Raw genomic sequence first — 25479 nt, 5'->3', positions numbered from 1 at the left:
CATGGGAGATGATTCAGTTAATTAACACACTGCTCTCACGTACACTTGGAAACAGAGGTTCAGTTTCCTTTGGTTCCTGACAAAGCTGCTTATGATACATACCTGGTGCTGGTGCTTTCCTCCATACATTTCATTACAGGCTATATTTAGCACCTCGTCTGAGGCCCGGAGGCTCGCCGGCTCCTATGTAGCATGTCTCCGCTTTCATGCCTGCTGCAAAGTGCCTACATTGCTATCTAACACCCTGTGTCCCCACTGAGGATAGTGACATCTAGACAAACATATGTCAGTTGTCGAAGACAGCCCCAGTGCTTGGGAGGCCTGACTGTGCAGTGGCGATGAACACTGGATATCCTGCGGTAAAAACCCTTGTAGATTTGAAAAAAGGTCTCAGTGTTTGACCACGCGTTCCTTCGGTCACAAGTGACGGGCCGCATTTTCGGGGCCCCTTCACACTCCGGGAGGAGCTGCGCGCGCGCCGCCGGAGGGCGCCTGCGGAGGGCAGCACAAACACTTCCCTCGCTCCACTAGGATGGTGTTTGTTGCTTATCAATTTGTTAGAGTGCTTTACGCAGGACTCAGTCCATCCGCACCGCACGTGGGTCTGAGACTTCACACCGGGCTTAGCAGACTCCGACGGCACCCCCCCCCCCCACACTGCGCGCATCAACGCCAGAACGTAACAGAACAGGAGGACTGCACACCACCTCCCAACGCCAACGCCAGCGCCCGGGCGCCTGCCTTTATAGCAAGCCGGAGAGGGGCGGAGCCGGCAGGCGCCGCGACGTAATGACGTCAGGCCCAGCGGAGGGCGGGGCTAGGGCGGCGGCGTGCGCTTGGGTACCTCGGGTGCCTCCTCGTCGTCGTCCTCCTCCTCCGCTTCCCCTTCAGCGTTCTCCTTCTCGCCGTCCTCCTCCGGGACCCCCTTCCCAGCGTCCCCTCTGCGCCCTCCCCTTCTGTTTCCCTTGGCCGCCCGCAGCCGCCATGGGCCCGCGCCCGTCGCGCCGCCGGGCCGAGGACAGCTGAGGCGCGGTGCGAAGATGGGCGAGGGCGGAGCAGGGCCCGAGCGCCAGCCCGAGCAGCCCGGGCGCCCCGCGCGCGCCCGCCCGCGCCGCCGCGGGGATGCCCGCGCCCGCCGCCGCGCCCTGAGCGCCTTTGTCTGCCGCCCGCGCCGCCCGCCTCATCACTGGCCTCGCGGGCCCGCGCCGCGGCCGGGGGCGCGCCCATGAAGATGGAGCCAGGCCGACCGGCCTCCCCCGCGGGCGGCCGGGGCCCGGACCCAGAGCCCGGCGGGCCCGCGGCCGCCCCGCGCACGCCCGCCGCCCCCTCCCCGCGCATGGGGCTCTGTCCGCAGGACCCCGCGGTCGGCGCGATTGCCGGGCGGGTTGCGGGCCCGGAGCGGCGGCCGCAGCGTGCCGGCCAGGAGCCCGACCCTGACCCGCCGCTGCTGGAACTCGGCCCACTTTTTTCTTGGACTACGGAGCCTGAGGGTGACGGCCCCGCAAGTTGCCCGCACAGCGCGTCTGTCCCCGCGCAGGATTTTAGCCGCAGCCACCACCTGAGGGGCGAGGTCGATTTTTTCCCTTCCTTCCCCTCGCCCACGGTGGGCGAGCCGGCGCTGGAGGTGGGTCCCGGGGACCCCGACCGGCCCTCGGACTTCAGCCAGACCCTCCCCCTAGCGAGCGAGCCCTCGGGGTGTCCGGAGGATGGCCCCCGCCTCCGGGCCGTGTTCGATGCCCTGGACGGGGATGGGGACGGCTTCGTCCGCATCGAGGACTTCGTCCAGTTCGCCACCGTCTACGGGGCAGAGCAGGTAACTCGCAGCCTGGGAGCCTGGCCCCGTGCGGTGGTCGCGGGGTGCACTGTTAAGGCTAGGGGTCCCGCGTTCTCTTTTGATTCACTTCTGCCAGTACCTCTTCCCGCTTTAATGAGGTTCTTTATGACTTAATGAGGAGTCAGTTTTTTTCCTTGCCATTCCAAGCCACACAAGCTGGATCGTTCCTAATTCGAGGGGAGCTCCTGGCTTGGGAACATGTCCCCAGGCTGTCCGATAGACGGGCCCCCTGCATGGGTAAGTGCTAGCGGTTCCGCCAACTGAGCGCCCAGGTCTGGCTTGGCTGAAGTAGTCCACTCCTTGGGTCTGCAAAGTCGAGGCTGCACTTGGACGCTGAAGATCATGTTAATAGACACCTATTTTAAGCGCAGTTACTTTACTGTGTGTGATTGGCGTATGTTCTACGTAAATTCGTTATCTTACTGTTTGGGAGACAGTGAACTCTAAAAATTTTCACTTCCGTACCTTCTGTGCAGAGGGGAAAGAGATGAACCCTGGTAGGTGGGGAATGAGCCTCAGAGCACCGTGGTGAATGCAGACTCGAGTAGAACTCCACTCGGGACACCTCCACTCTTGTAGGACAGGTGAGACGCTGGACAGGAATGCACAGTGCAGTGTGGCAGGTGTCCCCTGAAGCTCCCAGTGCCGTGGCTGCTTTGGGAGGTGGGCCTCAAGACCCAGGCCTTCCCTCTCCTCCCCCTCCAGCACTTACAGAAGTTAAGGTGAAGAAGGCATCAGGACTGTGTGTTCTGCAGTTAACCCAAATAGACATTAAGTAGATTACTGGTGTTAACGTTTAAATATTTTATTTAGCAGTGGAAAATCCCTAAAATGCTGATCTGCTAGGTTTTGTATTTTATTGACTTCTCACACGTGCAGACAGTTGTTAAGTGGGTGTTCAGTTTAAGTGGGTGTTAAGTGGGTGTACAGATGCATGTTTAAACCAAGAGATCTTTAAGAGGTAGAATTACACCCTACCATTTAGGGTGTCTGTCATAACATTAAGAACCTTTATCCGTGTACCCCTTGAGGGTTCAGTGTCCGTTAAGCTGTCATGTAAAGAACTGGCTCATCCTGAGTCAGGGCTCCTTGTTGAGTTTTCAGCCTGGGAAGATGTGCAAGCCTCTGTGGGCATCCTGAATGTTGGGGTCAGTGTGACCCTCCTGTTTAGCTCTGGGTTGGAAGATATTGCTCAGGTTGGTCTTCCATCTCTTAGTTTAATGGGCAGAGAGATAGATACATGACTGACAATTTCCGGTATGGTTAACGTGGATTGTGATTGCTGGTTCAAGTTTTTTTATGGTTTTTTCTTTTTGCCCCTGGGCTGAAGAGCACCTTGGGTATCCTTGGTTGTTTTTAACTAGTGTGACGTGTCTTTTCTCCAAACACACCCTTCCTTGTTACACCATGATGTGTCTTTTCTCCAAACATACCCTTTATCATTACACCAATCAAAGATGTTAGGAAAGTGGCACTTTTGTTCCTCTTTACCATAATCTGACCCCAGTCTCTACCTTACAGCTTAAGTGAGGCTCATTTATATTTTCATTGGATCATCAACCTTTCTTATGGTGACAGTAGGCAGACAGGATTCATCCTACTTGACAGGAAACTGGAGGCCCAGAAAGGTTAAATAACTTTCCAAGGCCTCAGAGATTGTCAGTGCCAGAACTAGGACTTGAACTAGGTCTTTTGGCTCTTAAGGTTTAGATGGCTCTCAGCTTAGGTTTGGTGGCCCTAAATATTCCCACAAAGTGTCATCTCATTGATTTCCATAAAATCCTTTTCATTTGAAAACCACCTTCTGTTGAAACATTCTTATTGATCACAGTGGGAAAAACTTTGGGTTGCTATTGGGGGCTGAGATTTTTGTTAGTACAAAGTAGAAATGAGTCAACATTCTTTGCTCTGATAGCTCCTGGTGGAATGTTAAGTTTAAGGGTAAGGCAGGGATGACTCAGGATTTGGTGTGGATGGGCGAGTTGGGGAGATCTGTGGCATTGCCCCTTCTGTCTGCTCTCCTAGACTGCTCAGGAAGAAGTACCTGTGATCTAAGTACCTGACTTACATGAGCTTCCTGGGATGATGAAGAGAGCTCTTGTTTTGGAGCAGATAATTAACAGGGTAATGAAAGGTTGATTTTTGTGTCTGTAAGCTTTGCTAGCCTTGATTATGACTCAGGCTTGCTTTTCCAAGTCCAGTGTTGAAATACGTTATAGAGAAGCAAAGAAAAGAAATACTCTTTGACGGTGAAGTAGTTTGGGAAAAAGTAAAAAATTCTACATTATGATAAATATTTTTTATTTTTTAAAATGAAAAATCTTGAACGTATATAAGAATACAGAGACTAATCTATTGAAACACTCTACCTGTCCCCAAGTCATCACTCAGTGTTCACAGTCTTGGTTCATCTGTAAACTCACCACTCCCCACCCCCAGATATCTTTTGAAGCACATACTTGACATTTCGTCCATAAATAGCTCAGTATATATCTCTGAAAGATAAGAACTCTTTTTAAAACATTCATGATTTTTTTTTAAAAACCATAGGAACAGTTTGGATAAGCTGGATAGATAACAGCAATAAAGATGATAAATTTTTGTACTTTCCACCTGAGATTTCAAAATACTGAATGCATGAGACTCTTAGGCTGGTCACATTACTGTCCTTGATGATAGCAACTAGATTATCCTGGTTACTGTCAAATTTTCAAAGATAGCATGTTCATTCTCTCTTATGTAATCTGTTTATGAAGGAAGCTTTTTAAATTATTTAAGTGGATTATCTGAATTTTTAATAGGCGCCGTTCCCATTCAGAATACAGATGGCTTTTGTGACCCTCTTTCTTTAGCAGTGTCATGGTGTGTTTGGATCTCATTACATCATCTGGTGATAGATCAGGTGTGGTGTAATATAACACAGTGTTAGCAGGAATCAGGAGGAGAAAGAGGACTACTGTGGAGCTTTCTGGTTGTGTTTTCTTGAAATAGGAATTTACAGTCATATATGCCAGACACTAGTTGTGAGTTTGGAACAGGTTATTTTTAACGTCTCTGCTGTCTCTGAAGATTCCTCATTGACATGACCCCTTCATACTGAGAGGACTGATGGTTTTGTACTCACACCAATGTAGAAGGCGGAAATTGCAAAATAAATTATAAGTATTATGAGAAAGGATTAGTTTCTTTTGGTTTTGCTTTCCAGTGAAATTAATTATAATTGTAAAGATTTTCACATTTTATTACAGCACTCACATAAGCATTTATATTTTAACAGTCACTGATTCTTTCCAGAGAACCCTTCACGTTGGAGCACTGAATGCCCTTCAGTCACCTTGTGGTCTGTCTGCCATTCGCAGTACTTGCATGTAGGCTGCTGAAGGAAGTGTTGATGCACAGGTCTCCCTGCCTTTCTTTCCTGCACCTCTGCTGGTAGGCAGTTGGAACTCCCTAGGGACATTTGGCTGCACCTTTTAGTTGCTTCAGTGTCCTTTGCAGTTTCTGTCCTAGCCTTGGATTTGTGTGTGTCTATGTGTGAGTGAGAGAGAATGAGCATGTGTGCGTGAACAGGTGCATATAGGAACTAGTGTGTGTGTCAGGGTCTGTGTGCAGATGAACTGTTAAAAGGCAGATGATCCTGTCTGTGCTTGAATTACAGGCAATTTTGTTAGTGTCTTAAAAAACACCTTTTTTATAATGTAAATGTAATACATGCTTATTATTTTAAAAAAACTGGAGAATACAGAATGGTATAAAATATAAAGCAAAAAATGATCACTGTCTTGAGAAAAACACTATTAGCATTTTAATGCATTTCCTTCCAGACTTTTTTGTACACATACACACACAACTTTCTATAGAAGTATGTAATTGAGATCATATTGGGTAGAAGAAGCTCATTTTTATAGATGTTCCTTGTTTTAAAAAATGAAATAATACAAATAAGCAAAATAAAAAATGAGAATCACCTATAATCCCACCATCCAGAGATAACTACTTAGTATTTAATATGTAAATTAAAATATGTGTAATAAATGTTTCATTGTCCCCAGATGGTATAGTTCCACATCTGTTGTTATGAACCTGCTTTTACCTGTTTTTTAAAAACTGAGGATCTCAGGTGTATACATTTATCCTGTATGGAGGGTATTGCTTTCCAGGACTCGCCACTCCCCCTCTTGGATACTAAAATCCTCGGAAGCTCTAGTTCCTTATATAAAATGGTGTTTATTTGCTTATAACCTACACACATCCTCCCATATACTTTAAAACATCCTCATTTTACTTATGTAATACAATGTAAATGCCACACAGTTTTAAATACAATGTAAATGCTATGTATATAGTTGACAACATGGGGCAAATTCAAGTTTTGCTTTTTGGAACATTCTGGAATTTTTCCCCTGAATATTTTTGACCTTTGGTCCGTTGAATCCGTGGATGTGAAACACAGATATGGAGGGTGAACTATACTTTAATAGAAGTCAAAGGTTTATAGAATATAACCAAGGAAGATTCAGCATCGTTAGGGATTATTCCAGTGTAAGACCTAACATATAGGAGGAATTTAATAACATGTAGACCACACTGACAAGGTTGTAAAGAACACTAAGTTTATGGTTGATTCCTCTTCAGACACTTTGTTCAAATGCTGGAAATAGGGTCTAAACATTAATTATAATCGAAAACATCAGACTAAAGGTTTCGGCATCCATTGAAGACTGTTATGGGGCCCTTGAAAGTACTTTTATGATAGTTGCAAGGTCTCCAGAGTAACTTAGATTATCACTTCTGATATTAGCAGATAGTTGTGTATAAATTGATTGTACATATACCGTGATTTTAACTGTAAAAATTATCCCTGTGAAAAAAGTCTTGAAGAAAATATTTATTTTCAGTAGAAGTTTTCAATAGTTTCAAATAGACTATTGACTATTTTCAATAGTCGATTTTGTTGTGTTACAAAGGAAATACTAAAAATTATTTTTAGTTATGTGAGTGTGTTGGGAGATGTGTTTGTAGGGGTGGGGTGAAAATGGGGCTGGTTTTATTTGAAGTATTGGCCAAATTTTCTATTATGTTACTGATTTCAATTAATTTGAAAAGTAGTTCCTGTACACCTATAAACTAAAGAGTAAAGATGAATCTAGTAAAAAATTTCATTATACCATCTTTAGAAATAAAAATGTAAATAAACCCTAAAGAGAAAATATTTACTTGTTTTACTTTGACTCAGTTAAGATTTTAGGTCAATATACAAAATACATCTAAAGAAACTCAGATTTTCTAGTAAATTTTAAAACTTTATAGAACACTAAACTGGAATGTTAATATACTTATCGAAGATGGATTGTTAATTTTTATTGATACTTGGAAAAATGCATGTTAGAAAATGCCTATAATTCTCGAGGGTTGGCTTCCAGATGGGCATTGTGCTTTCATCAATATTTAACATCAGTATCTAACATAAGTAACTAAGAACTCTCTGGTGAAAAGAATGGCACTGACTGCATTGTAATTTTCAAAAGTTTTTGAGCAGTAGATTAGCACAAATGGATTGAGTATCATTATTAGGGAGGAAAAGAAATTTTTTCGGTAGGTACAGTTTTCTGTCTAAATATTTAGTACTTTTATGCAAGTTGGTATAACTCTGGTTACAGTCTTTAGTATTGTGTTTGTCATAAATTTCAGAACCAGAGCCAGCGGTCCTGCCTCATTGTCTGTATGCCTCTTGCTGGGCAAGTTGAGCCTTGGGCTCACAACAGCAAGCCTTGGTGGGTGCTGCCACTTTTCTGTAGGGACATATTGTGGGTATTGAGGATGGATTCTCTGAGTGTGACAAACCAGAGGGCTGGTAACATTTTAGTATTATTAGTTGTAAACACAGGAAGCACTATCACTGTGTATTATATTAAGCGCTTGTGTACACAGGATCTATATGTTGATAATTTGGGATTTCTAAAATCCCAGGTAATTTTAGCTGTTTTCTTGAAATCCCAGTGATGTTTCTAAAGATCTTAAAGATTTAAGGATAGACAAGTCCTGTAATTCTTGTTTGTTAAATGATCTACTTTGCTTTTTCTTTTGTTGAATACTTTTTAAAAACCTTTGCAAAAGTTTTAGATCCTCCTGTGCCCACAGGTGAATAGTCCTATTATAGTCAGAAATGAGCCTGTCTGTTTATATCCCTGTTTTGAGCTAGGGCTCCAGGGTATTGGGAATGTACCAGTGTTGTTGATGATGGAGGACTTCATGATTCATTGTTCTTTTTTATTTCACATACTTTATTCTGATTTTTCTTTAAACAAATTTAATCAGCTTAAAGCCTAAAACTCAGGTTATGGCTGATGTGGTGGTACCTGTTGGCTCAGTCATAGGTGGTTATCTGTTCAATCAGAGGCATTGTTCAGTATTGTAAAGACTTCTGTTGCCATAAATCATTGGGTCAGTAAACAGAACAATGGCTTAGCATTTTAGTGTCACTAGCAATTCAAGGGTGTTTTGTAAACCTTTTTGTTTAGTTTAAGCTTCCTGCCAGTGAACACATTAATCATATATTTTTTAAAGTTAAATGGAAAAAAAAAAAGGACCTGCTGTATAGCACAGGGAACTGTATTCAATATCTTGTAATAACCTATAATGGAAAATAATTTGAAAGAGAATATATATATATATAACTGAATCACTACTATACACTTGAAACTAGCACACATTGTAAGTCAACTATACTTCAGTGTAAAAAAATAAAATTTAAAAAAGTCAAATGGTAATTTAAAATTTACTAATAGATTGCTTGAGCCACAATAAAAGTAAAAATCCACATTGATTAGAGAGATTAGCATTTTTTTGAAAGCCTACCTTTTAAAATCTTCAGCAGTGAGAATACTTTACATCCTGACAAGGATGAGAGTGGTTGAAAGGTTGTGAGCTGGGGGAGAGACCTGAGAGATGGCAGCCTCCTGGCTCTCCTCTGAGCACTGTTAGAGTTGGTGGGCTCTGTGTCAGGTCCATCCTGGATCTCCTGACCACGCCCTGTGCAGGAGCCTAGGTCTTCACCTGGAAGATTGGGGAGGCACAGCCAGCCCAGGGCACCTCTCTGGCCCCAGTGTTCTTGAGTAGTGGTTCTCAGTAAGATTTTTTAAAATCATATGAGTCACGGATAAAAGGCTGATATAAAAACTCTTAGAAGTCAAAGGGAAAAAAAGACTAAAAGCTGATAGAAGAATGGACAAAAGATATGAAAACATTGCATAGAAAAAGATAAACAGACGGCCTTTAAATATGTGAAAAGATGCTCAGGTTCACGCATGATAAAAGAAATGCATATTAAAATCTCTGAGGTAACATTTCTCATGCATCTTGTTGATGAAATTGTAAAAGCTTGGACACTTCCTTTTGATGAGACTCTTGAGAAGCAGGCACACTCTCACATTGCTGGTGGGACTGCAGAGTGGTACAGTTCTCATCGAGGGGAGCTGGGCAGTACCTTTGTGTGCAGTTACCTTCAGTGTGACAGTCATTTTCCCCAAGGATGCACCTCCACAGACATAAAGCATAAGATGCACAAGGTTATTCACTGCAACATTATCTGTGATATAAAAATGGAAACAACCTGAATGTCCATCCCGGATGAATGAACTGAGGAAAATCCACTTAACAAAGAACTGTGCAGCTGCAGAAATAAAAGAGGAAGATTCCCTATGAACTGGTAGAGAGTCATATCCAAGAATATTAAGTGAAAAAGTACAAATTAATCTGCATAGTATATGGTAAGAAAGAATGGGTGCTGTGTGATGCCTCTTATAGAAGTTTCCTTGAGTTAATTATGGAGACGGAAAGTAGAATGGTGGTTGCCAGGGGAAGGGGGGATGGGGAATTAGTGTTTAATGGGTAGAATTTCAGTTGAGGAAGATGAAAAAGTCCCAGAGATGGATAATGGTGGTGATTGTACAGTGTGAATGTACTCAGTACCACAAGAGCTGTATACTTTAAAACGGTTGACTTACCTCAGTTTAAAAAAAAGAGAGGTTAGGGGGAAGAGATGAAGGATCTGAGGCTCAGAAACCTGAGTGATGGACTTCAGCTCAGAGGAGGAGAAATTGACAGAAAGAATAAGAAACCTCGACCCCTAGACTGGGCTCTTCTCTTCATCCATCTTCCCAGCCTATAGTCCGGATCCTTCACCCATCTGAGGCTTCAGTAGTCACAGGCTCCAGGACAGGGTCTGACTGGAAAGAGAGAAAAAGAAAGAGATGGGGGAGGAAAGGAAGGGTAGGGAGGGAGGGAGAAGAAAAGGAAGAAAGGGAGAAGAGGGGAAGAAGAATATGTGTATATTATAAACCAATTATACTTCAATAAAAATTTTTTAATGAATATGTATTTGCAAAAAGAAACATGAAGGATAGACAAGAAACTAATTAAGATAGTTTATTTGAGTAGGTGGGAGCAAGGTGTAAGGGATCTGGATGGGAGTGAAACTTATCTGAGTATGCCTTTTTGTATAATTTTGACTTTAAAATATTTTTATTTTTTTTATTTTGGTGGTGGTAGGGGAGGTAGTTAGGTTTATTTATGTTTAGAGGAGGTACTGGGGATTGAACCCAGGACTTTGTGCATACTAAGCATGCGCTCTACCACTTGAGCTATACCCTCCCCTCCTAATTTTGACTTTTTGAACCATGCAAATATTCTCCATATTCAAAAAATAAAACAATGATAGAAAAAAGGTGAATTCAAATAGAAACAAATGAACTTGGAAGTATATTGAATTAATAGCATAACCATATAGGAAGGAAAAATTCAAGTCAAACATAGTACTCTATTCTTTAGTGGGATGTATTCAGGAGAAAAAAAAAACTACAAAGAAACAACTACAAAGTAGGCTTCTTGCCAATTGATTAGAGTAGTAGTTCTCAAGTTACTTTGGTTGTATTTTAGGATAGGGCAAATATGTAAACATACTGGTGTTGGGAACAGGTTCTCTGGGAGAAAAGAGATGAAGTGTGGTGTGGAAGAGGTGAGGAAGAACCTTGTTGTCTTGGGGTCAAAATAGAGTTATCAGTATGAATACATGATTTAAAAAGTTCCTAGGTCTGTCTTCTGAGAGGGTCTGGGAGCAATGACCCCAGTAGCAGTGAGTACACCTAGTCCCCAGATCTCAGTTGTCAAGTACCATTTTCCACTGAAGCAATCAGGGATCTTTGGAGAAATGACTTATTCCAGGTTATGGGCAGGGAAAATTCATTGTCAGCCTGGATTATCTTATACCAAAAGGACGGAAGTGTTCGAAAATTGATGGGGTTGTGTCAAAAAAAAGAGCAGCAGTTTCTACTGTGCAGATCTGGGGCATTTTGAGCACACACAAAAAATAATGATAATGGATATGTTAAGTTTAAGAAGTCCATGGTACACAGAGGGTAAAAATCAGTCATAGTGATACTCCAGAGCAGGTGCATGGGGCCTCTTCGGACTACTGTCAGTCAGAGGGGGAAGACTGACATTAGAGAGTCAGTGTTCTGCAGCCACCAGGGTACTAGTTGATTCAGGCAAGGATCATCAGTGGTTGCCACAAAACACTGTGTAAACATGTGTCAGGGGTTGCGGGAGTGGGACAGGATACTCACAGTGAAATATCTTTCCATTAATGATAGATTACAAAGGGGAAAAAATACCTTTATATTGGAGAAGTCTGGCAGACTCCACCTCGACCAGGTAGTCAAACTCAGATTCCCCAGTAATGGGCAGATTATGTGTCCCTCTATGGGAGGCACAGGGAGGGATGACATTCTTGCCAAAAATGTTTGACCTTAGTCATGTAATGAGGAATAATCAGACCCAGACTGGAGGGTGTCTACCCGACAGCTGCTTGGACTCTTCAGATATCAGTGTCGTTAAAAGGGTCGGGAACCTAGATTGAAGAAGACTAGAGAATTGTGACAGCTAATGCCTGGCTCTTGATTGGATCCTGAATTTAAATAAAAAACAAAACAACAAAGGCCATTATTGGGATGTTTGGGAAAATGTGAATATAGACAGAGTACTTGATAATGACAGTGTTAAATTTCTGGGGTGTCATAATGCTATTGTAATTATGTAGGAGGGTGGTCCCTGTTCCTAGGAAATGCATGTTGGAAGGATTTAGGGAGGTATCATGATGTCTATAATATATTTTTAATAGTTCCACAAAAAAAGTGTGTGTATGTATAAAGAGCCGTAAAGCCAACGTGGAAGGACATTAACCATTGATGACTCTTGGGGAGGGATGTCCAGATGTTTCTTGTATTATGTGAACTTTACAGTGAGCTGGATGTATTTCAAAATAAAAAGGAAAAATACAATACGGGAAGTTCACTGATGACCATTTATACTTCATCCTATATGGTATGTTAGATTTTGTAGCTCTTACCAGTCTTGGAAACAACCAACAAAAAGAAACAGAAAACCTCCTTTGTTCTCAAACAAGTGAAAGGAACATTACACACAAAAGAGGTTTTACTTCTCATTAACTCAACCCCCATTCTAGCATTTTTTGGGTCATAGATGACATGGGGTGTGAAATGACCCTTTTTTTTTGACATGGGTTGAAATGGGAGATTGAAAACTCCTCTTAAACTAGGAATAGCTGAGTGGTGAAACCATGTTCCTATTTATTAAGAGATTCTCCTTCCCTGAGGGATGTAAATGTCTTATTCAACCTACTGGTTCACTCAATAGGAAATTTAGAGAGAGCTTCCTTCTCTCCTCTCTAGAGATGGTGTTCAGATGGGATAAACCCATATTTGAATAAATACATGAAAGGAGCTTAGAAGTGCATAGAGGACCTGAAGATTAATTTCTTGTTTCAGGGTAACTTCATGTGTTTTCTGCCTTTTGGTTTGTCATGAAAGTGGTCAGATGCTACTGTGGAGCTGTTGGGTACGTGGCTTGTTTTATTGTGTATGTAGGCATTGACCAAGTGCAGCAAAATGGGTTTGTGGTGGTGGGTTGGTTTAAGCCTCAGAGTTGCCCGTTCTCACTGCTAGTGATGTAGAAAGCATTTAAATGTGGTTAAATATATTTTGTGACCTTTTGGTGATGGTCAGGAGAGTCCTTGTGTAGGTTGTTGATGCCTTAGGCTAATGATTCATACATAAACTTTTTGTCTCAGACCCTGTTACATTGTTCAGTGTTACTGAGGACCAACTAGCTTTTGTTTATATGGGTTATTTCTATTGGTCTTTACTGTATTATAAAGTAAAACTTAAAAAAGATCTAAAATATCTTTTTATTAATTCATTGAAAAGAATCCATTACAAATTTTAAAAATAACTGCTTTCTAAAATGGTGAGAAGAGTGGCATTTTATATTTTGGCAAGTCTCTTAAACATCTGGTTTGATTGAAGAGAGCCGGGTTTTTTTTTATATCTGCTTCTGGAAGCAATTGGTTGTGTTGTGTAGTCTCTGGAAAATTCTACTGTACCTTCATGAGAGAGTGCAATGGAAGAAAGCAAAGAGCGTCTTAGAATGTTTATGAAACTGGGTTTGATCTTGCAGACCCCCCCTTCCTCAGACATTAAGGTCCCTAGACCACTGGTTGAGAACAACTGTCTGACACTCCTAAGTGGCCAAGTTGTCGCCTGGTCTCACACTTAGATGCATCAGAGTCACCTGGAGATTCTTTTAAAACTGACTGCTGGGCCCACTCCACAGTGTGTGGTTTACCTGGTCTGTGGGGCCTGATGGTTTCCTTGGCACCAGTTTCCGTTGACGCTGCTGCTCCTGGTCCTGGGGTTGTGTGTGGAGAGCCACTGTCCTGGAGAGATTTGAAAACATTTGCATCTCTTTAAAGACCACCTGCCAGTCATATTTTAACCTCACCCTGTTCCTCTCTGCTCTGTTTACCTTGATACTAATTTCATAAGTGTGCTTGGGGCCCCTCACTGCTTTCTGTCTAGTAGGGAAGCCAGGACCCTGACCAAGAGGTCCATCCACCTTGGCCTGCCCTTCCTGACATGTCTCTGCTACTCTCTTGCCTCAGCCTGCTACATGTTTTTGATACTTAATTTAATTTTATGTTTTAGTTTGATTTTTTATCATGTGTTTAGTTTATAAAGTCAAGCATTGTTCTGCACGGTGTATGACAAAAGTTGCTGTATTCGCCTTCCTGCCCTGCCTCCAGTTCCCAGACTCCTGGCTGGTTCCTTCTAGTGTTTTTCTCCCCAGTTTTTTAGATAGTTTCTCCTGACTTTCTCTTGTGGAAGTTACACACACGTATTTCCCTTCCATCTCCTCTATTCTTTCAACACAGGTCATCCTAATCCTGGCTAAATAGGCGTTCTGTGTTTATCTTATTCTGACTGCAGCCAACCCATTTCCTATATGTTTTCCTTTGTTTGTTTTTTTTTGTACCTGTCAGTAGTTCTTTGTAGCCTGTCTGCCACCATCTGACTGTTCTGCTTGCACACTGGGGCTCCCGCGGTTGTGTTCTCTAGGGGGGCTTGCCTCCCACCGCTGGGCCTGGGGTCCTGCTTGGGGAGCACCTCTGACTGTGTCTCCTGAGTTGGCCTTCCTGCCTGAGGTTGCCTGTTAGACCCTCAACTAGGCTTTTCTTTTCAGGTCTGATGCTCGGTGCCTGTTCCACATCCTGCACTTTACTGGGGCATCAAGCATCCCCTCTTAACATTTCTGTGTTCTCTGCTCTCAGCGCATTCCCGCTTGTCTGTCCCCAGGTGTCTTCTGGAACATTGGGGCCTCTCCCCTGGAGCTGCATTTTCCCCTGGACTTCCTGAAGGGAGGGGAGAGAAGGTCACGTGTCCCCCATTTAACTCGTTTAAGCCTCTCTCTCTCCTCTCAGCTTCCCACACATGCACCTGTTAGAACAGGCCTGGGAATCTGCTTGTGTGCTTTCCTCCCTGCTCCACCAGAGTCCCGTGACACAGGTGGAGCAGGACTTGTCACTGTCCCCAAGCTGAGGAGCAGGACCGGACTCAGGCTCTGGGGAAATCTGTGTCAACAAATGATTTGGTTTAGCCTGTCTCATCTGTATTTCGTATGTGTGTAAAAGTTTTTGTATTTTGACAAAGTCTACATACACAAACTTGGGTTGTGATAACCTTAGAGTATTCCTTTACGTTGAAGTGTTGTGGTTGGTAGGCATTTATTTTTTCCAGTTTTCCTCTACTCAGACTAATGCCACTATACCTCCAATCATACGGGTTTCTTTTCACGTACCTAACTCCTAAGCAAGACCTAATTTTTGTGCTGGGAAAATTGAGGTTATTGTCTCAGGCTTGGAGATGTTGATATTTAAAAGGGATTTAGTCAGGCTTTCTTAGCCTGTCAGGGCTTTTCTGTGGGATTCATAGTAGGTAATGAAGGGAGGAGGCAGAAAGAAAGTCCTTGGCTGTGCTTCTGGAAATACCTCAACTTTTTCAGCAAAAGCTTTCTGTTACTGGCTCTAAAATGCCGTCCTGAGATGTAAGCTGAGACCTCAGGCTGAGCTGCCGAGTCCCGCCCCTGCCTGGTTTGCAGGCGCTCAGCCCCACGTGCTGGGTGCTTTGAGGAATGCGGTGCTGCCGTTGATGGCCTCTGGCCAGGTGCTGCTGGACGTCGTGTTCTTTGGTGTTTAGGAGCTAGTTTTCCATCCATAAAGTGGATGTTATATGCCTTCAAAGATGCGGGTTGGTCCGACAGCCCTGGGCATTGGTCCAGGCTCAGCCCCTAATTGTTCTTTCACTCAGTGCCTTGTGTGATGGTGTTTATGAACACCATCCTGTGTCTGTGGGGCGATCGGTGCTGGGACATGGTAGAAGCAAGGCTGACCCACTTCCTGTCTTTCTCAAGATGTTAAACTCTTGTCTCCAGGAGCTGCAAGCTGATGTAAATGCTGTGGAGAAAAAGCAGGGATTATCTGAGGTTGTGTAACAGGGAACCCAGCCTAGTCAGGAGTGTTTCCCATGGGGAGTCAGTTTATTCTTGTTGATTCTTCTCTTCTTCTTCTTCTTTTTTTTTTTTTTTTTTGAGGTAACCTGTAACCTGACATTCTGAGGGTGAGTAGAGTTAGTGAGGCAATGGTGGGAGAGGAAGAGCAAGCAGGGGAGGCACAGTCCACGGAGAGGCCTGAGTGGGAGGAAAGGGCACTTGAGAAGGATGAGGAGCCTCAAGGCTGGAGGAAGCGCTGGGCCCTTGGTCTCAGTGTGGTTGGAAGGCGTTAGAGGGTCCAAGTAGAGAAGGGCAGGTAATAGGACTTGCTTTTTCAAGAGATGGTTCAGTTTGGAGAGGACAAGAGTGGTGGGGGAGACTCATCAGGAGGCCAGTGCAGGCTGGTGGTGGCTCAAGTTGGAGCTCAAGGAGATGGGGCAGAGGGGGCCTGGAAGAGACCCTGGGAGGCAGTAATGGTACCACCTGGTGGCTGAATGGGGGTGGGCGGAACAGAGGGGCTTGGCCTGGGTGGGGATGGGGAGGAGGCAGTTGGGAGGTGGAAGTTCTCTTTTAGCCCTTCTGGATGTTTCCAAGGGTGTCCAGTTCCTTCTGGGCTTGGAGCTCGGGGAATAGGTAAATCTGAGAGTTCAACAGCGAGGACTTGAGCAGAAAGTAACAGAAAGCTGAGCTGAGGGGCTCCAGGAATAAAGAAGGTTCATCATCTCATTCAGGACAGGCCCCAGTGAGTGGCCTTCACAGTGTCCTTAAGATCCAGCCCTGTCTGTGCCTCAACAGCCAGGGTCCTGAGGCAAAAAGAGGAACCCCTCCCTGCGTCTCTATTTAAGAAGCTCTCCTCCAGTCTTCCTCAGGTCCACTGACCCCCTCCCCTTTGTTGGCCACTTTGCTCGTAGACACTCCTCCCGCAGTACCTGCCCAGTGGGGTCCCTGGAGGTAGGTTGGGGATGCAGCACTCACTCTGCACCCTCCCCTTTTTCTCCTTAGCATGCCCCACCATCTAGGCAACTCCATGTTTTACTTATTTTCCAATTCGTCACCTCTTGTCTGTTTCCATCCCTGCCTATCCGCCATGAATGTGCCTGCTGGGCCTCCCAGGTATTTGCTGACCTAGAGGAAGGAAGGAAGACCTGCACAGGGTTGGGGGTCTGTCATCAAGGAGAAGAGGGGGAGTAGTCTTGGCGCCCAGCCGGCAGTGGCCTCTGGCGTCCAGCTAGAGTTACTGAAGCCTCAGGAAAACACCACTGTTGAGGGCCTCTGGAGGATGGGAGGGGGCTGACGAAGGGGTGTGAGGGGCAGAGGCCAGGGGCCCTAGCAAGATACTCAACTGCTTTAGGCCTCTCCCTAAGTGTGGGTCCTGGCAGTACTTAATTCACAGGTGGTTGTGAGCCATGAATAGGGCAAGTGTAGTACTTAAACCCTTCCTGGCACTCAGGATGTGGGGGTAGTGCTCTGAGTGACTGAGGGCTCACTGTGTGCAGAGCAGTGTTCTCTGGATTTTGATTCCCCTTTGGGATGTCCTAGGGGAACTTTAAAACACTGCACATGTATTTATGGCTTGTGGCTTAAGAACCTGGCCCCAGGGCAACCTGAAAGCTGGGTTCTGGCCTTTTAGGGGGAGTGGCCAAAAGAAATTAGGAAACACTTTCCTGCCTTCTTGGAGTTATTGGTTTGGGGGCTGTTTGAAATTGGGTAGGAAAAGTAAATACTTTTCTTTTAAAGGGAGGCTCAATTTCTTGTCTGTGGTTTCTGTGTGCTTGTTTTTGCCATGTCAGATTATCTAGGACTGCATTTTTTCCTTTGGTTGATTTTCATTTAATTTTTATTTTGTGAAAAACATTTGTTCTGCCTCCTAGGAATCTCCTGCTCCAATTCTGTAGGTATGAATAGCATATTCAGTATGACCTTTCCATTTTGTAAGTATAGGCATACTGCAAAAACATGTATGTATTATTAATATATGTGGTGAGCTTGTAAATAGTTTCAAAATTTGGAAAGTGCTTAAAATGTTTCTAGACCATACGTTTCTGCTTTCTGGGTTCCTTTTTTTTTTTTTTTTCTTTTCCTCCTGGAAGTTCAGAACATTTTGATTGAAACCAGCCCCTTGCTGTGATTTGCTAGGACATGAGTGTCTTCCCAGCTGGGCTGTGCCCCCATCACTCTGCAGTTAGGACTGTCTCTGGGGCAGATGGCCCTCCTTGACTGCTGGCCAGGGACCACTGACCATGGGCTCTGAGTCCTGCTCCTGCCTGACCTTGGGGCGGTTCCTCTCTACCTGGAGGAGACCACCCATGGACCAAAGGCCTCCTGGGCTTGGCTGGGGACCCTGGCTTTTCTTTTTATTGAAGACTTACTAAGTGGCTTCAAGAACTTGGGGATGGGGAAGGGTATAGCTCAAGTGGTAGAGCGCATGCTTAGCATGCCGGAGGTCCTGGGTTCAATCCCCTAATTACCTCCCCCACAAAAATAAATAAATAAAATTAAAAAAAAAAAAAAGAACTTGGGAATGAAATTGCTTTCTGTGAAAGCCAGAAGTGCAGGGAGAGTTTGGACCAGGGTGGCTTCTTCTCTCTTCTCTTCTTCCCTGAGGACTGTGTCACTGCTGGGTGATCTCCTTAGGCCTGGCTGGCATCTTTAGTCTCTGAAGAATGTTCTCTTTGCTGAAAGAGATCCCTTTGCTTTGCCCCGACATCCTACCTGTTGTTTCACAGAAAGTCAGAGATGTGTCTTGCTCCAAAGATGCTCAAAGGGCACAGTAAGACTCTTACCCTCCAAGGGAGAAAGACTTACTTCTGAAGATACTGTGTGCCGAGTCTGGGTGTTAGTGCTCAAGACCAGCCATCCCAGGAAGAGCCATCTCTGGATGGGGAATGGGGCTCCCTGTGTCCCGGTGGCTCAACTGGGGAGGGGCAGGGGAGAGGAGGACAGAGGCAAGAATGGGCAAGAACACCTCCAGCCACACACATCTACCTTCTTCCTCATCCATCTGCTAGAGGCATGAGGAAGGTCAGCTTGGGTTTGTTTTTCTTCAACATTTGATATTCCTGGTGACTCAAGTCATATTTGTTCATTACTAAAAAAACCAAAGTTCTAGAAGTCTGTACCATAAGACATGAAATCTTCTCCAGTCACTAACAACAGTGGAGCTTGTTCTCACTTGGGACGAATTTGCCTCTCTCCACGTCCACCCCCACCTCCCAGTAAAGTGCTGCTGATTCATTTACAGACCTGCAGGTAGACAAGCAACGGAGATAAAGTACATGAAATTTCCTGTAGTGGTAATACAGGATACTTACACCTGATACTCTGCAGTGTCTGCTACGAAGTGTGTCTGGTTGTGGATAGTTGGCGCCGCTGTCCCCCCAGCTGGAGCGCTTTGCCTTGTGCTGCTCTGTCCTTCCTCATTAAGCAGACACTTGCAGCTCCAGCCCTCTTTCTGTGATACAGTGACAGTCTTCAAGTGACTGGGGTCAGGCATGTACTGTTGACCGAAGTCTTTGAGGCAGGAAGAATCCAGGTTTGAATCCACAAACTGAAATAGGAGATTCCCTCCCTGACAGTGTTATTGAGGTGGTAGGTGTCTTGGGGGCGTCTGGGGACAGTAGTTGGAGTTGTATATTTACCCAAGGTCTTTGGCTCCTTTAACCCTATCCTGTGTGGTCCCATGAAGTCCTCCTGAGACTGGCCTCTGCTCCTCCCTCTATATCAGATGTTCCAAAGCTGCAGCAGCATCGGATCACCTGGAGGGCTTGTTAAAAACACAGTGCCCAGTCTCATCGGCACATCCCTTTTTCAGCAGGTCCTGGGTGGGGCCTGAGAGTCTTCATTCCTATCAAGTTCCTGGATAGTGATGCTGCATCCATTGAAGACTTCCCTCCAGGCCGATGCTTCTGGGCCCGCTGCACCTTGGACAGTTTCAGTCTGACTCTCTTGGGGCAGGGGTAGAGCTGGGAAGAGGTGGACAGCTTTGCTGTCAGGGAAAACCTTTGTCCTGCCTGAGCAGGAGCTCAGTGCCTCTCTTGTGTTATGGGTGAGGACTGTCACCTTAGACCAGGAGCTCTTGAGGAACTGCTCCGAGAAAGCCAGAAAGACAGCTGGGGAGAGAGGCTACATTTGAACCTGGAACCATCAGGCCCAGAGTCCAATTAATTTCCACTTTGGGGCTCTGCCTTCTCCAGGAGAAAGTCCCAGAGCTGTGGTGATGGAGACCGGGGCCTCGCTAGCTGGGCATGTCAGTGGGCCCTTTGTCACCTTTTTAAGTGGTTAGTGAACAAGCATGTTTTGTGGTCAGGCTTCAGGGTCAGTGCTTGGGCCTGGGCACAGGACTCCTTTGTGGTTGTCACCACAGAGGGTACCGCCTGGGTCCTACACTCCTGCCTTGCCCAGGCCCTGTCAGTGTGAGGGTACTCAAGGAGAAATGAGGGGGCGGGATGGCTGTGGGTGCACATGCTTTGAGTTAATGCATTTTTCCTTTTCCTTCTGGAGCCTTTGGTAATTCTCATGAGGCCGCTGGTGTTTGCAGAGGAGCAGGATCTACGGGGCTGTGGTCAGGAGCCAGCTTGCTCTGGCCCGGCTCTTGACGCTTTCATGGAGTTCTGCTCTGGAGCAGCACTCCAAGGTAGTCAGGGGAGGATGAATAGTTCTCTGTGTCGTCTTGTAGTTTTCTCAGATGGAGCTGCCCTGTTTGCCGAGCTGTGGGAAAGCACAGAGATGGGCTTCCCGTGTGCGCTTGAGGGGCGGCAGCACCCGTGCGTGACCCTCTGCACCAGAGCTCAGGCTCTGCCGGTTGCTTCACCAGGTGGCTCTTTGACTGCAAAGGGGACAGCGGGGTAGTCTTTCTGGCCGAGGGGGTTCTCCTGAGAGTCAGAAGAGACCCTGCTGGGCAGGCCCCTCCCTCTCATCCCTCCTCTACCTCCAGCTTCTTCTCTTCCGCTTGTTTATGGTTTTATTTCATTCCAGCATCGGGTGGGGTGGTTTACTTTACTAAAATCCATGGAAAACAAGGCTGACTTTGGCTGCAGGAAACAAAAAGCCCTTTTATGAGAAAGTCCATCCTTATCAACATGGCTCACTGTGGCTGGTGAGGAGAGAGAAGCTGTGAGGTCGCCAGCTGTTCTCTTGGTAAGTTTGTTGTTAAGAACCCCCTTCAAGGATCCTGCCTTATGATGCCTTTTGCAAGAAGTACTGGTTAGTGAGGCCTAATCAGCATTTGGAGGAACATTTGGCTCTCTTTTACATTAAGAACTTTCTAGTAGGAGGAATCTTAGCATTTGTGACATGTGAATCAAGAAGCTGTTCTCAGGTTGGTGTTGCCTTGAAAACAATAACAAGATAATGTACATTTATATAAAGATGTACAAATAAAGGAGAAAACAAAAACCTTATCTGGAATTGTGAATCTTTTCAACGTTTTAGACTTTTAAATCAGTATTTATATAAGAGAAATAAATAAAACCAGAGTCATAATTAATTTACAGTTGTAACCACTTTAAATCATTGTGTTGTCAGCATCTCGCACTGTCAGTATATTTACATCTACAATGATTTTAATGGTTACTTTTTCTTCATATGAGTGAATGTGCTAGCATTTATTTGATTAATTGTCTGCCTTTAGGATTTTAGGTTTTTACTTTTCTGCTGTTATAAGCATTCTTCTAGCTGAATCTCCCTGCACAGTGTTTATTTCCTTAGGTTAAAGTCATGAAAATGGAATTACTGGGGAAACATGTACAGATATTAAAGGATTTTAAAATATTTTTTGACAGCAAATTGCCCTCTAGAAAAGTATTGTTGATCTGATCAGGAAAAATGGTATATCAGTGTCATTTTAACTTGCATCTCTCTCGAGTGTATTTGAGCTGATATTCCTCTATAAGTGTTAGTGAACAAGTATTTCTGTGGGCGTTTATCGTCTGTGTCATAGCATGAATGCTCACTGGCCTCCATTTCTTAACCTTTGATGTGGTGGTTGGCTCAGGTGTCTTCTGAAGTCTTGTGGAGCCATAAAAGTATTATGAGTTTCTGTAGAGTTCCTTTCTTTGTGGTATTATCCTTCTTATAAGTTTCAGATGGGTGCCATCAATCCGTATCATTCCGTAAGGAGTAAATACTGTCTTTGTCTTGATTTAACATTCTGCTTTTGAAGAGCAAAGATGAAGGCAGAGAAAGACAGGATGAGAGATGGGAATAGAATGAGAACCTGGAGAATCTTCATTTTGTGTTGATTTAGAGGTTTTCTCCATTGTTGAATGATCTCTTGATGATTAAAAAAAATTGTGATAATCCTAGACATTAGGCCAGTTGCATAGTTGACTCTATTCAGCAGTAGTGGCCTGATGCTCCAGGATCTATTGCTTAGCATTTTAGAGCATCTGGAATTTTTTAGACCTCTTAAAATTGGGGTCCTAGGTATTGTCCCAGTCTAGGAACTGTTACTTTTAGATTTAAACAAAGTTCAAAACAAAACAACCAAAACCCAGCCACAGCTACCTGGGAGTGGCTCTTTCTGGTCTGGTCTGGTATTGCAAAGTGAGATCTGAAGGGCATTGCCCCCAGTCAGGTGGCTGAACCAGAGGCCTGAATCCAGGTTTTCCTGTAGGGAGAAAAGTTCTGCCAGTAGACCTGAGGGGGCTGCAGGATAGAACCCTTTCTTCCCCACAGTGTGCTTGTTGGGGTGTGCTTTGTGCCACTCTGGGCCAGGGGCAGGCTCCCAGCAGCAGACCGGACAGCCTGGTCCTTGCCTGGGAAGGTGGATGAGGAAACAGAGCACTAGGATGTGCACATCTGGAAGCCTCTCCAGGAAAGTTGTGCTCTGCGTGAGTCCTGAGGCTCTGGGAGAAGCCCTGGTGTGCAGGGGTGGGGCCAGTGGGTACAGGACCAGAGTGCAGTGAGGAAGGGGGAGGAGGTGATGATACTAGGGGCAGGAGTACCAGTCTACCTGGTGATCCCAGACCTGTAGAAGAGAATGCTCTTTGGCTTTTTCTCATCTCTTACTTTCCTTGCCTCTCGCCTCGGCCTCTCTCTGGCCTACGTCATAAGTTGGTTTTCCCTATGGACTGGGAGAAAATATTTGCAAATGATACGACCAAAACATACAAACAGCTCATACAACTCAACAAACAACCAATCAAAATATGGGCAGAAGACCTAAACAAGCAATTCTCCAATGAAGACATACAGGTGGCCAATAGGCACATGAAAAGCTGCTCAACATCACTAATTTATTAGAGAAATGCAAATCAAAACTACAGTGATTGACACAGCATTGTAAACTGACTATACTTCAATTGAAGAAAAAAACTACAATGGGGTATTACTTCACACCAGTCAGAATGCCATCATTAAAAAGTCCACCAACAGTAAATGCTGGAGAGGGTGTAGAGAAAAGGGAACCCTCCTACACTGTTGGTGGGAACGTAAATTGGTGCAGCCACTATGGAAAACAGACTGGAGGTTCCTTAAAAAACTTAAAATAGAGTTACCGTACTATCTAGCAATCCCACTTCTGGGTATATATCTGGAGAAAACTCCAATTCGAAAAGATGTATGCACCCCAATGTTCACAGCAGCACTATTTACAATAGGCTAGATATGGAAGCAACCTAAATGTCCATTGACAGATTATTGGATAAAGAAGTTACAGTGTATGTACACAATGGAATACTACTCAACCATAAAAAATAATAAAATAATGCCATTTGCAGCAACATGGATGACCTAGAGATTGTCATACTAAGTGAAGTAAGTCAGAGAAAGACAAATTATCATATGATATCACTTATATGGAATCTTTAAAAAATGATACAAATGAACTTATTTACAAAACAGACTCACAGGCATAGAAGACAAACTTGTGGTTACCAGCGGGGAAAGGGGAGGGTTGAGGGATAAATCAGGAGTTCAGGATTTGCAGGTACTAATTATTACATTAAAAATAGATAAACAATGTCCTACTATGTATCGCAGAGAACTATATTCAATAGCTATGTTCAGTAGTGTCTTATAACCTATAATGGAAAAGAATATGAGAAAGAATGTATTATATATAACTGAATCACTATGCTGTACACCAGAAACTAACAAAACATTGTGAATCAATTATACTTCAATTAAAAAAAAAGTTTGTTATCCAAGTGAAGCAAAACACTGGTACTACTTGAGGACGGGGGTGGCAAGGTCTGCCTTGTTTTTGGTGATGACTTTGCAGAGGAGGCTCTCCTTGTGGAGGGGTGGAGGGTGTCTCCTTCTGAAGACTTAAAGTCTGATAATTTGCAGGCTGTCCTCCCAGAGTGGCCCTTGGTACTGCTCACCTGGGCAGTGTGCAGTGGGCAGAGGACTGCTAGGGCCTGGGACCAGTGTGTCCTTCAGAAGACACCTGTGTGCAGATGGTGCCCGGCCTGGCTGTTCCCATGGTGCTGCTTATTCACACGTGCCAGGGCTCTTTTGTAAAGCAGAATGATTGTAAGTTTAAATCACATAGTAAAGTCTCTGTGTTGCTTGTGAATTTGCCTTCAGATATACCCAGGTGGAAGCTGAAGGCACAAGGGAAAGAGTTTTGGATCCCAGCTCTGCTTACCCGGTGTCCTGGGTATAACCATCTGGAGCACGCAGTGTCAGTGCTGGGGCTGTGGGTGGTCAGGGATTTTATTTGTAGTTTCAAATGGCCTGTGCAGCTGTATGTCTCCTAATCTAGTAGAGTGCGCAAGGGCAAATCACAGGCTTTGCCATGTTGCAGGATTTGTGCCTGCTGGAGAGCCCTGAGATGTGTGTGTCCCCTGTGCTTGTATGTCCCTTTGTAGGAAACAAAGTTAGGAGTTGTACCATGTCTTCATTATGACCGTGTATGACTGCACATGGCACCAGGCCCTGTGCAGGTGCCGTGCTCCAGCCTTGTCAGTTCTCCACCACTTGGAGCCTGGGCTTGTGTGGTTGGTGTCTTTCCTAGGCAGGCTGTCCGTGCATGGTGGCTCCAGGGTTCCACCCAAGGAGAGAGAGGCCTTTCCTTGAGGCAGAGCACAGGGTCTAGGAGGGCGTTGGGTTCCCTAGTGGGGAGGTGCGGCTCTGTCACCATAAAAGGGGGACATGGAAACCCACTCTGGGCAGCCACCCATGCTGGGAGAAGCAGGTGTTCTTTGGTGTGTGGTGGTTCTGGCTGGATCAGAGGGTCTCGACCTGCGGCTCTCTGTTGCTTCCAGCGGAGGGTCACTGTCTTGGAGGAAACATTTCCTGAGCACCTGTTGTGGGCCAGGGCAGACCCTAATATGCCTTAGGGGTACAGCAGTGAGCAGAATGGACCATGGCAGTGGGCTCCCTAAAAGGGTGAGAATAAAAGCTTAAAATTGGCCTTCAGATAAGCTGAAGAGTAGATTAATTTAAGACAGAAGAGTGGAAGGTGTATCTCAATAAACTGTTTTTAAAAAGTACAGTGGGTGTGGAAGGTATGGCCCCCAAAGTCATCCAGGTCCTAATCCCTGGAGCCTGTGAATGTTACCTAACTTGGCAAATGGGGCTTCGTGGGCAGATTAAACTAAGGGTCTTGGGTGGGATTATCCTGGTGGGCTCTACATGGAACCACAGGGGCCACAGAGAGGGAGGTGGTGTGATGGTGGAGGCAGAGCCGGGTGTAGCAGCTGGAAGGTGGGGGAGTGGGTTCTCCCATGGAGCCTCCAAAAGGAACCAGCCCAGTGGACTCTGATTTTAGCCCGTAGGACTCATTTTGGACTCTGACTCCC

The 25479-nt window shown here is 45.0% G+C and overlaps 1 protein-coding gene across 2 annotated transcripts in view; it reads left to right on the top strand.

Moving 5' to 3' along the window:
- The first annotated feature begins 799 nt into the window (after nt 1-799).
- RAB11FIP3 (RAB11 family interacting protein 3) overlaps nt 800-25479 on the top strand; it is a 75964-nt gene continuing 51284 nt past the window's right edge. For both annotated transcript variants that reach the window (XM_032460679.1, XM_032460678.1), the window contains exon 1: nt 800-1813. In XM_032460679.1, the coding sequence (XP_032316570.1) occupies nt 1226-1813 (588 nt within the window). In that variant the 5' untranslated portion in view covers nt 800-1225. The remainder of the gene's footprint in view (nt 1814-25479) is intronic.

The sequence above is a fragment of the Camelus ferus genome, chromosome 18 (genome assembly GCF_009834535.1).
Source record: "Camelus ferus isolate YT-003-E chromosome 18, BCGSAC_Cfer_1.0, whole genome shotgun sequence".
NCBI classification, from domain to species: domain Eukaryota; kingdom Metazoa; phylum Chordata; class Mammalia; order Artiodactyla; family Camelidae; genus Camelus; species Camelus ferus.
This window is presented reverse-complemented; position numbering and strand designations above follow the sequence as displayed.